This window comes from Arctopsyche grandis, chromosome 5 (genome assembly GCF_051622035.1).
Source record: "Arctopsyche grandis isolate Sample6627 chromosome 5, ASM5162203v2, whole genome shotgun sequence".
Lineage (NCBI taxonomy): Eukaryota > Metazoa > Arthropoda > Insecta > Trichoptera > Hydropsychidae > Arctopsyche > Arctopsyche grandis.
Genome location: NC_135359.1, coordinates 2601476 through 2614921, shown reverse-complemented (window position 1 = coordinate 2614921; position 13446 = coordinate 2601476). Strand labels below are relative to the sequence as shown.

Below are 13446 nucleotides of genomic sequence, written 5' to 3'. Positions count from 1 at the left end.
TCATAGAATTCTAGCTGTAGAAAAGTTTTCTTAAAAGGGCTCTTTAGACTTTTTTTAGATTCCGCCTCCCGAGTAACGCCTGGTGTCGTCACGTATAGTAAAATGTATAATTTAAGTAAATAAATTATTATTTTATTTATATAAACTGTTCCCTATATGTAATATGTGCTTGATGGAGTTGCGTGTAGAAAAAAGCCTCAATATGAATAAAAGATTTCCTCCGAGCACCCGTTCAATTTTCATGGACTCGTGATCGACATCATGTCTCCAAAGGTTCTCCACATTTTTTTTGCGGCACCCTTTGTGCTGGGGTTTCGCATTATCATTACAAGAGCATGATCTCGACGCGGTCACGCGTTCGCAGATTGTTAACGGATAAGTGAGAATTTTCTAATGGACGAACTTTTTGAAGGGGCCTTTCGGATGACGGGGACAATGGACAATTACGAAGATTGCTGATACTAGGTGAAAGACACCAGACAGCACGACGGCATATTGAACAGCCCTTGATCTCCCTTCAGAGGGGTTGTTGTAGGGGATCGTCTATGAAAAATGTTCCCGCATTTTTTATATAGGCTTTATTTTGCAATACAAAAGAGAGCTCGCGATTTTTCATCCCAACAGTCATTCGTGCCGATGGAATTTTGATTAAACGTATCGATATGTACATACATATATATAAATATATGTTGAAACTTAAGATCGAAGCTTAATGTAAACTTTACGTGTTGCTCATCATTTCAAACATTTATAATTCAATATGTCAGGAAACACGCAATAAACTTTAAACAAGAAAATTTAATGCATTGAAGTAAAATGTATTTTTATTTATTTTTAAATAACACATGTATATATGTATGTTTCAGTGAAATTATATTTCAAGTGAAAATATATTTTCACCAATTCAAACAGTGAAAATGTATCAAACAATGAATTTACAACGTTTAACTCTATAAATTTACCCCTAACAACTCAAGCTTAAATGAATAAGGCCCTTACTTAACCTAACCTATCCTAAACCTTAAATAATACCAACCCTAACAATCTAATCTAAATGAATAAAACCAGCCCTGAAAATGTAACTGGTAATGATTTCAGTGAAAATACATTTTCACTTGAAATATAATTTCACTGTGACGTATACATAGAAAACCACTTATTCCACATTTTGAATATATTTTATAATTACGATTAGATTCACTGTACATTATTTCATTTGAAAATAAAAAATAACAATATGAATATGTATATTTGGTATTTCATTTTATTATACTATTAAAATGGATAAGATGTTTTGCAATTTAAAAATGTATAAAGAAATCATAGTTCTATTTATTTCGGTATAAAACTGTTAAATTATAACTTTTATTACATGTTAATTACATTAGATACATTCTTTAAATACAAATTTAGTTTTCTATAACATATGTATGTATATGTATTTACATAGATTTCGTCTACACATATGTACATATAGATATACAGATGTACGAGAGGTTATTACGTTCTCGGAAAATTTAGATTTTATTGATATTCCAACAAATATAATAATATCATTTTCTTTCATTAAAAATGCAGAATAAATATATTCATATCTAAAGTCACATTTTTATTAGATCAGCACGATCTATTAATTTAAAACTAGGTCAAGAAAATCAAAAATATTCCATTCATTTGGATCATTTAATTAATACTAATCTTGTCAATTTTTCAGTTTTCTGAGCTACATCAACAAAGTATACTAAAAATATTGACGCTTTCGACCGTTTGAATGTATGAGCGGGAAATGAATCGCGGCACGTTTCATCCCCTTGCGATTTTTCGCTTACGATAGGAAAAAAAACTGGCGTAGATTGAATCAATGTTTAAAATATTGCAGTTCCGGGCCGAGAGTCGTAAAAAAAGGTTGTAAAACCCTGGCCCGAAAAGACATCTTTCTTCTGCAGGACAACGCACCTGTGCGCCGAACTAAAGCAATATTGACCGCCATTAGGCCCTTACATGTTCCTGAAGTATGATCGCTTGCGTACTTGTGACCTGAATTATGATGACGTGCCACATTAACCAAAATAATAATAATATATGTATATATAAATTCATCTTGACAATCCTACGAATATTCCAGTCTCGATTCTAATTACGAAAATCGCCATTAGCACGACCCATGCTTCGGTAATAGGGTCATAAAGCTAGAGGCGGTTTCAACGTCACACCTTCGATATCGATATTTGAAAAGTGCTAGTTTTACTTTTTTTCTCATAGTAAGCTTTCAATGTTTCAAATATATGAATATATTAGTATGTCAAAATTTCACTAGCTACATACATATGTACAACTTTCCACTTCACTAAGTGGAAAATTCAAATTAATCAAACCAAAACAGTCGCCATATTCTTTAGTTTCAGAAAGCATAAGCCAAGTTCAGATCAGAAAATCCCCTCTGGAGAAAGTCTGGAATGGCAGTCAGTAATAAAATATTTAGAAGTAACGTTCGATAAATGAATGAGATGCGCACCTCACATTGAGGCAGCGAAATGCAATCAATATACCCAATATTTAATCGCTATAGTTCTTTATCAACTCAAAATAAAATAAAATTATATAATTATAACCTTTCCAAGCTCCAAGTAATACAAAATAAATCCCTAAAAATAATTTATAATACACCCATATATACTAACTTGAAAAAACTGCATGCCATATATAATATTCCGTTTGTTACAGACATTACTAACAAACTAACTAGTAGATTCTATGACAGAATCACTAATAACTATACTAACAAACTTGTGAAGAGTCTCAGTGATTACAACAAAATGTCTATACCCTTCAGGTATAAACATAGATTACCTAAAAACAATCTGCTTTAGGTCATCGACTTTAGAGAGTCTTTAATTAATATTGTGTATTAGATTTATTATGAGCATTTATAAGAATTGTAAATAGGTTTTGGAGCGATCCTGTAAAGGCGAGTGAACATACATACATGTTCTATTGAAATAAATTAAATTAAAAAAATTATATCGCTCATTTTGACATTTCGACTAATGATTATCAAATTTAGCATTCAATTATAATTGACTACACGAATGCAGTGATACGGTCTATTTGAAAATTAAAATTAATTTGTTTTCATATTATTTCAAACTTTTTAATACCGTAAATTTAATTGTACATCAAAATGGTCAATAGGCAGACTTATTTTATAAAATAAAATTTAATTTGATTCATATACAAAAATAAATCATTGTCTGTTTTGCTAGATGCATTAAAAAAGGAAAAAATATTGTTGAAAATTTCGTGGAATAAGTAGTTTCACATATTGACATCATCATTGTTTAATAATGACATCATCTCAACAGTTTCATCCCATTGTGTACAGATTATCGTTGAATCTAATGAGTATTCAAGCATCATAAATAGATGTATTATGAAGATATGATAAGAATTATTATATAAATATTATATTTTCTTAATTTGAATGTGATGTTTAACTGGAATCTTAATCTACTCTCTTCCATTTGGGCCTCGCTGTGATTTTTTTTCCTTATGTACATTTTTATGTACTATTTTTCTTTTATTTTCTGCTTTTGCCTTTTATTTATTTTTAATCTCTGAATTATTACTATTATTATTATGATTTTTTTCTCTTATTTTCTTATAGAGACCAATGCCACAATGATCCAAACTAATGTTTAAATAAATATTATACTCACTTTATATTCGATGTAAAACTAAGAATAGGATTTGAGGAATTTATTTATTCTTTTTTACTTGATTCTTTTCAACTTATCTTCATTTTTATGTACTATTTTTTTATCATGTTTTTCTGCTTTTGCTTTTTTCTTTTTATATTATGCATGTTATTGTATTTTATTTTTGTGTTCTTATCTCTTTCAAATGTAGGCCATTGTGGCGCATTAGGTTCTTCCTGTAATGACACAACGGTCCAAAACTATAAATGAAAATAAATAAATAGGTTTTTAACCTTTGAACTAAGGCTTTAAAAATCATAGTCGCCACGTTTCGTATCATTTAGAGTGTGAAATTTTAAGTACTTCGCTTCCGCACGCTGAGCTTTCGACTTAATTAAGCACAGTTTTATATACAGGCATAATTTGATAAGTGGCTGTCTATCCATAAGTGAATATATGTATATATATATGTATACGCTTTTTGAACCCTCCGTCAAGCGTCAGTGTCTCAATTAAGTTGATTAGAGCATGTGTGATTAATCAGATAATTCTTGGGGGGATAGTTTATGTGTGCGCGAGCGTGCGCTCGATTATCTCCGTTGAGCCGCTGATAATTAATTTAATTACGTTTTGTGTGCTTTTGTCAACAGGTCCCGCGTTCTGGGGTCTGATAAACCCCGAATGGAGTCTGTGCAACAAAGGCAGAAGACAGTCGCCGGTGAATCTGGACCCGGCCAAGCTACTCTTTGATCCCAATCTCCGGCTCATACACATAGATAAACATAGGGTGAGTACTATTCTTTAACCTAGTACCCTGTTTATATATGTAGTTTGTATACGAGGATAATCCACAAGGCTCCCAACCAATGGAGTCGTAGACCAATGTGTAAATGGTAAACTCAAAATAATATCGACCATGGTGCAAATTCATTTGTAGAAAAATCTGAAGGTAAAGTAGAATACTGCTTACCTTTAAATCTTTGAAAAGTAATTTCATACAACAATTCCCGTAGCTTAAAGAAAAAGAGCTGCACTGGTTCATAGGTTATTCTTTTCTTTCCTGGGTGTATCCAGCATTTCCGCGAAAGTGTTGTATTATACATGATGAATCCTTGGATATGAGAAACAATTTCTCAGCACGTAATTTTCTTTGTGAAAATTTATTACTATCAAAACAAACTATTTTTTTTTAAATGTTTTCTTGCCTTTTATGTAAATTTGGTGCAGGTTTTCTGTCGATTGTAAAAAGCAGTTGCGACTTTGAAATGGTTGAGAGTCTTTGCTGTATAATCCATGGTTAAATATCAATTTCTATTTAAATGAATTCAATTGATTACATTTTAACTAAGCTATCATATAATGGATGTATTTATGTTTATGTTTAATTGTTATTTTTTTTTTTTTTTTTGTGATATATTTTTTGACCATTGTGGCGCTTTAGGAATTCCTGTTATGCCACAATGGTCTGTTTAGAATAAATAAATAAATAAAATAATTTACACCATGATCGAAATATTTACAAATTTTCAATTGAAACATAAGAAACACAATTCTAAGAACTGTTTATATACTTATAGTACATTATATACTTTATTAGAGTGGTTTTTACTTCATCGAATTTTTATAAATATAGTATTTAGGATTGAGATTCTGCATCATTGCAAAAATTAATTACAAATTTTCGACCAAGTGAAGATTTCTCTAATCCTACATATATATGTATGTATATATGTATGAATATATAACATAATTCTAATCAAATACTTTTTATTGGATATATTTTAACTAAGCTATCATATAATATACACTACGATCGAAATATTTACAAATTTTCAATTTAAACATGACAAACACAATTGTAAGTGTTATTTATATACCTATAGTACATTTATTAGAGTGGTTTTTACTTCATCGAATTTTCATAAATATAATATTTAGGATTGTGATTCTGCATCACTGCAAAAAAAATTACAAATTTTCGACCAAGTGAAAATTGCTGGAATCTAACATATATGTACATATATGTATGTATAGGTGTATATTAATATAATTCTAATCAAATACTTTTTATTGGTTATATTTTAACTAAGCTATCATATAATTTATACTACGATCGAAATATTTACAAATTTTCTATTTATACATGACAAACACCATTCTAAGACTTATTTATATACCTATGTATAGTACATTATATCCTTTATTAGAGTAGTTTTTACTTCATCGAATTTTTATAAATTTAATATTTGGGATTGAGATTCTGCATCACTGCAAAACTGAATTACAAATTTTCGATTAAGTGAATATTGCTCTAATCCTACATACGTATATACATATGCATACATAATATGTAGATCAAAGCGAAAATCCAAAGCATTACAGTGACATTTTTTAACACACACTATGCTCAAATTTTATGGGACATCTCTATGTGAAATAAAATTCAATCAAATTTAAAAATGAATTTTCATCAACATATAGTACATACATACATACATACAAAACTCAAAGGACATGCCAATCATCGGTTCAAATGAAATATTTCGGAATATTCAATGCCGTACACTTTGACTATTATAACTTTGAGCTCTTCTAGATAAGTTTATTCTATTATATTTTACGCGCCTTTTTAAGCGTATTTATACAACGACATAGTAATTATTTATTGAAATACATGTATACATATGTATAATGTTTTTTTCCTTTGATTTTTAACCATTCGTATCGTTGACCATATTTAAATAAAGTATTTTACCACAAATATCCAATATATTTTCATAAAAATACTCGCTTTACTTTTGACTCAAAATTTCATATGGGTATGCATATTCATGAAATCTACTGAAAAAAAGTATGTACATATACCTATAAAAATATATGAATATATAAAACATTCACACATAAGTGAATTTAATTTTTGGGATTGCTAAAACATAAAGTACACAAATTTATATTTATCATACACCATTTTTTTTTATCAACGCATCAAATTCGAATATATTGCATTGATTCCTTTCCAAAAAAACTACCCGTTGATTCAGCGAACACAACAGGCTCACCATAAAATACATCGCATTTTATCCTGGCGCTAAATCAAAAGCTGGCAAAGCTTCCGAGATTGGATTGGCATCATCATTGGATTTGCGAGCGCGTTCATCAATAATCCGCGAGGTAGTAATGGCGGATACACGAGCGTGCTTTCTCGCCAAAAAGTGGCGCAATTTCCAGTGGCGCACGCAATTTCCTCCACTTGCTGAAACCCGCGGGAACTCGCGGGTTTCTCCCTGTTTAAGCAACAAATTTCAATCGAGAAACAGCCCTAGGCCCGTGGAAATGCTAAATGGAAACGTCAGCGTCACACGAAGCCTCAACCCCTAGGGCAGGTACGCACCCACCCACCCACCCCTTAAAATTATACATTGTAATTGGGCGACACATCCCAAGGGATTTCCAGTGGCAGCAGCGTGTGGTACAATTACAATTTCAGATCGGAAAAATTGTGTCGAAATCAATTTCGAATTACTCTCCGAGCTTTGAATCGTCTTAGATCTATTTAAATGGTTACTGCTCTATTAATTATAATTGTCATCATCATTTTTTTCTCATATATGTATTATTTCTTGTATATTACTTAAAATAGTCCTGAAAACTAACCAGTAAATTCATTACCCTATAAAAAAATCAATAACAAACATTAAAAAATTCGTTGAATATGTTTCAAATTATAATCATCAATTCTACTTCTTTAAACTTCACCACTGATATTATTGTTTACAATACACCCGATTGTTATACGGAAACGGTAAACATATGCTAATTAGCCTTGAAAACCCTTCTCCAATGTTTATAATGTAACTTAATACTTAATCTTAGGCACACAATTATAATTAACATAATGTAAATAGTTACTCAATGGTTCAAATAACAGGCGTATAAACCATCAAGCCTCAAGCATTTAGGTTAAATATTATCCTCGCGTATAAAATTCTGAAATCAGAAAAGCACTATATTGTACCAGGTACTTTTAAATATTAATTTGGGGCAATACCTGGTTTAATTTTCCCCTCGAATGACCTTTGAGTCTGCAGATGAGGCGACGCCGCAGTCTGATAATGGGCGTCCTTTGACGTCACCGCGGCGCCGGCCCTTTTGAAACTGCGATTTTTTTCTCAATTTATACGGTTCGTTTTTTTTTTCAAAGCTCTCACCCTCTAGCCAGGGGTTTTCCAGGTCCGGGCCGGTAGTTAATGTTAGCGAAACGAGCGTTGGTCGACCCCCCAGGAATATTCCCAGCGCAGCAATAAAAACTAAATCACTGCCTGCCCGCTTGCAAGCAGCCAGTTTAATTTACTTCTGTTCCCGTTGAATAAAGGAAAGTCGCATCCATTTTCCCCGACTTTGCATGGGAAAACGGCCAATCGTTTATTTTTCTTCATTACGGGCCTCTCGCGGGCACAAATTAACTTTCTCCCCTCGCTGCCATTCCGCAAACCGAAGGTAAAAGATACGGGATTGATCTGATCGCAAAGTTAATTGATTTAACGTTTCGCTTTATGTGATTTGCACCCGTATAGGGGTTTTACACATGTGACAAAAAAATGCCCACAAAAACAATTTTTACATTATGCATACTTTCTAGAAGGTTTTAATCTGACCTTAGTATACATTAACTAGTAGCGTGGTCTAGTGGTGAATGTTGAATTATCTCGTACTTGATTTTACGAGTTCGAAGTCTCGCTATTGGCCAGACCTTGATTTGTCAAGGTCGATCGTTTCTTATCAGAATTTGCCAATTTTTCTGATTTTCATTGAAACGATTCCTGTAAAATTGGCGTTTCCTTCCCAATTCTCTGTTGCGAACCTTTAGTTATTGTTATATATTAGGTTTCGCCATATTGCTCACCATATATGTCTCTGTGGTTGTTTATCGAATATAAAATTCGTATTGTTACATGAAAGTTATTCATCGTTATTTATCGTATTAATACGATATTTGTAATATCTGACGATAGATGTCAGATATTGTTTAGATTTACATGTATCTATGTAATAATTATGTGGACCAGGAAGGCGCATTTGGGGTTTACCTGTTATGTTATGTTAAACTTGGCACGTTGGTAAAATAAATGTGTTTTCTACGTTCGAAATAGTCATCATCGATAAATTAATTAAATACACAAGATTTTTAAAATTTGTTCATATCGTTTTTATTTTCGATAGATTTAAAACCTTACCAATAGTATCCATAACATATGTATATGTATGTATGTATCTATGTAGCTTTGTTATTTAAATTATAGTATAGGGAATAATTATTATTAGTAAAAAAATCATATAAACAATATCAAAGCTGCTTTAAAATTTTGAAAAATGTATCCAGTAACAATCATTTCCTTCTTATATAATAAAACTGTTTACTTTATAAATGTTACAGTAAGGTTACAGGTCAAATCTCGAATCAGTTTACACTGACTAGCTTTGGTTTTTAGGTAAAGCTTACGACGCTAGATTTGACAGATACTCTAACTAGACAAAGTATACAATGACGCGCAACTTAATGCACTAGCTTTTGTGCACTAGTAAATCTGCTAACGAATGAAATTTGAGTAGTTTGAAAGCTGACCAATGTATGAATTTGCTGTTGCAATGAATTTTATGCTCAAGAATATAACTAGTCGTGTTCAAATTACTTATTTATTGCCGAATTGATACGAAATAGACAATAATTAAGAGGCTTAAATCCACTATAGATGTTTTACAATTACGTAAATCAGTATTACCTACGATTATACATAGATTAGGTTGGGTTAGATAAGGATCGGTTACATTTTATTTCGTTCATTTTTAATTTAATCCGCCATAGGACCACTACATACATAATTATTAAGAATGTCAACATGTTATTCCTTTCGTAAACATTTCTTACATCATATTACTAAATAACACAGTGCATAACTAAACATAAACTGATATAATATTAGATAAAGATTATATAATACATATAATGTTCGATGGAAAATCGAATTCTTTTAGTTTTTAGTTGAATCCGCCATAGGCCGACTATATATGTATGTAATGTACTTGTTAAGAATGTCAATTTTTTATTCCTTTCGTAAACGTTTACTACGTACGGATAGCTAGTGTATGAATTTAATATGTATACTATTTGTATACTGTATGAATTTAATATGTATACTACATGTATACTATCATAAAATCTTAAGCCATTTTAAAAAATTGGGTTAAAATACGATAACTATACAGAATGATACACGACAGAATTTAAATTTATATAATTATTTTAACCGTTGTTTCTTTCTCGTTTTTTGTGTAAAATGCATATTCGTATCTTTGTTAAATTACTAAGGCAGCTAAATTTTTCTAGATTTACATAATTAATTTATAGTATTCGCCCTCATTCATTTATAGAGATACTTCATACGTTCCACAATAAATTTTAGAATCATATATTCAGATAAATGTCACCATATACCATCCAGTCTATACCAGATGCATACAGGTTTGCATACTGATAATCGACATTCACATTATAATAAATAACACGTCCAGCAAATTTAACCACGCCGAAAGTGCACTACATGCTATTTAAAATATCAAATTGGACTTCAAAGCTCGTTTGATATGACGCTGAAATTTTTATTTCAGTGTGCAGAAATTTAACGATGTACTCCAGTCATATTTTTTACGAGGCACTTGATTTGATTACATTGTGTTATACATACACGAAAAGCAGCTGTTTCAATTCAAGACAATTCAATTCAACGGGACTGCTACTGCGAGATTTTCAAGTTTACGATCGCGTTGCATTGTGCACTTTAATACCTGCTGCGGGTAATTATTTTTAACAATTTTCTCAGGCATTCGGAAAATGCAATCCAAATCGCAGTTTACGACGGCCGTCAACCTTTAACGTCGCCAACCTCGTTCACTAATTATTCACTAATTATAATAAAAGTCGTCGCTAACCCCTGCACCCCTCCTCGGTTCGGCCATATTTTAATGCCTAAGGGTCGTAACTCTTTTATTGCGAAGGTTTCAATTTTTTACGAGTCCTTCCGTCGGCTGTATAAACCTCCAATCTTATAATATTATATAAACGAACGACCGAGACAATTCGAACAGATCCGATTGAAATCAGATTTTTTAAAGAGATTTTTATTGAATTCGATGTTTCAATTTGTTCGCGAGCTTTTATTCTATTTTATTTAATGGCTGCTTATTTTATTTTCTATTTTATATTGCTGATTGGACATTCACGACGGAATATAATAGCTTACCACGCCAAAGTCGCTTTATTGATAACTAGTGGTTTTACCCGGCTTCGCTCAGTATTTGTAATATAAGCCGCTTAAATATGTCTAATCTTATAGTAAACATTTAATTAAATTTATTTGAATAGTTTTATTTTATTTAAATTTATTTGAATATTCATTTGTTTTTTATTAAATTTAACGTCACGGATTCTACGAACCAAAACTTACATACAAACATACAAAGTCGCTTTCGAAATTATATATTAGATGTGCATTATAAAGGTATTTTTGCATTGTAGAAACTTTGACTCTATCACTGTAAAGTTTATAAATATATTTATAATATACCCGTATCATTTATAATTTTCCTAGATTAATATTACATAATAATAATAATTAACATATAGTATTTATCAATACATACATATATCCTACATTTAATCCGAAATTTGAAATTTATCTGAGTAAATTCATGCATATACATATGTATCTACCTATACATTTGTACCTGTATTCTTTTTGCATAAAATGAGTTATTTCCTTGAAAAAACCTATGGAACAATTCGATTTCTTGGAGACTTTTGGAATTTGTAATGCATGAGCTTAAATATAATATAAATTTTATACTTCTAATAACTCACAATTCAAACAAACAGTTTAAAATAGCCATAGTTTCTATAAACCTTCGATTCTTTGAATGAATAAAACCATTTACAAATAACGTTTATACGTAATATTAAATCATAAGCGTATTATATGGTTTTTCTAAGGATATCGGTTGTATCTGAAATTGCAACTAATAAAAAACTATAATACCTAATAAAATTAATAAGTGAAACGTAAAGGAGGTATGTAAAAAGGCAATATATATGTAGTAAAATAAAAGTTTCGAGCGTTGTTATATTCAGGTTTAACAAAACTTTTCAATTCAAATATGTTTGTATTATATTTTTAGCAATTTCTTTTCACATTATAACATTAATTTCATACACACATACACACGTGCATACGATATATAAAATTAAACTTGAATTAATATATATAAAATGAAATTTAAATATAAAATTGGAAGCACCACTTTCGGTCGACTTAAGAATTAAAAAAAAAAAATCTGAACGTAACGATAATCATTTCAAATTTCAGTATCATAGAATTTACGATGCTCAAATCAGAGATCAATCTCAAACAATTCTATATTATGTAGATCGAAATCAGTCGAAATCTCTAGGCTAATATCACCATCACAAAACTTCATTTATTGATACTAATTTGTCATCATACCTACATAATATATAGTCTTCTCATTTGCACTCTACATTGTACATATGTTCGATGGATAAATAGACATTTAATTGACTAATAATTAATTATTCTTATTATAATTATTATTAGTTATTTGTTATTATTATTTATTTTTATTTTTATTTTTATTTTTTTATTTTTCAATAATATTCTATTTATTATCTATATATTATTTATATGGGCGTTGGGGATTGCACTATTCTCCCTATCGTCTGGAAAAGTTATTATTATTATATAGGTATATACCTTATATATACATATGTATGCCAACAAAACGTACGAATATAATAACAGATCAAGAAAAAACTTATATATACACTGTTTGCTACCAATGTTTCCCTTGGGCAATAGTCTCAGAGAATTTAATTAATTAATTAATGTTTCTATTGGTGTTTTATATTATCATTGCATAGGTAGTTTTCACTTATTATACACCTGATTAAATTTTCATCGGGGTACATACAGGTAATTAATTGCTTACGTCACGCCATATAAAATAATTTGATTTAGCGTGGTTTTGAACCATTTTATTTCATATTATACAATTAAATATAAATATTAAACTAATTATATTTAAAGGGTATTTGAAAAAAATACGACCGCGATGCGGATCGAACACAGAACCGACACATATTTTTTAATTTGTATTTATTTTATAACTTAATATCCTATAGCCTATTGTTACATTCGCGATCGATGTATATTTTATCGTTGTTCTTATTTATAATTATATTCGCTGCCACCAAGCGTTTTGTGGAACGTTACTCCGTAATGAAACTTGATGTGTATTTTTATCAATCAATATTTAATTAATCTCGTTTATTATAATGTTGCTTACTCTACGACTTATACTAATCTAATGCTTTACAAAGAGGTCCATGACTTTAAAGACTACCAAATTTTAAGGAGTGGGGTTTGTTTTTATGGCGACGACAAAATACGTGTCAAATCCTTCGTCTGAGCGGTCCTTTTGACCCACTGTAGTTATGAGACGGAGATCACCGTCCTGGATTATAAACAAATGGGTCTTTGGCCTGAGTTTTAAAACATGTAGACGTAACACTATGTGATGATATTACATCGGGCACAACACTAGTAGTAGATTAAATTGATACAGAATTATTAATTTAAAAATTAATCAACTTTGACCAGAACCGTAAAATATTTCAGTCCAA

At 30.4% G+C, this 13446-nt stretch overlaps 1 protein-coding gene across 1 annotated transcript in view; it reads left to right on the top strand.

The window, feature by feature from the left end:
• Window positions 1-13446, top strand: part of CARPB (Carbonic anhydrase-related protein B) — a 193954-nt gene that overhangs the window by 72894 nt on the left and 107614 nt on the right. The window contains exon 3 of the mRNA XM_077431100.1: window positions 4346-4482. Within this exon, the coding sequence (XP_077287226.1) occupies window positions 4346-4482 (137 nt within the window). The remainder of the gene's footprint in view (window positions 1-4345; window positions 4483-13446) is intronic.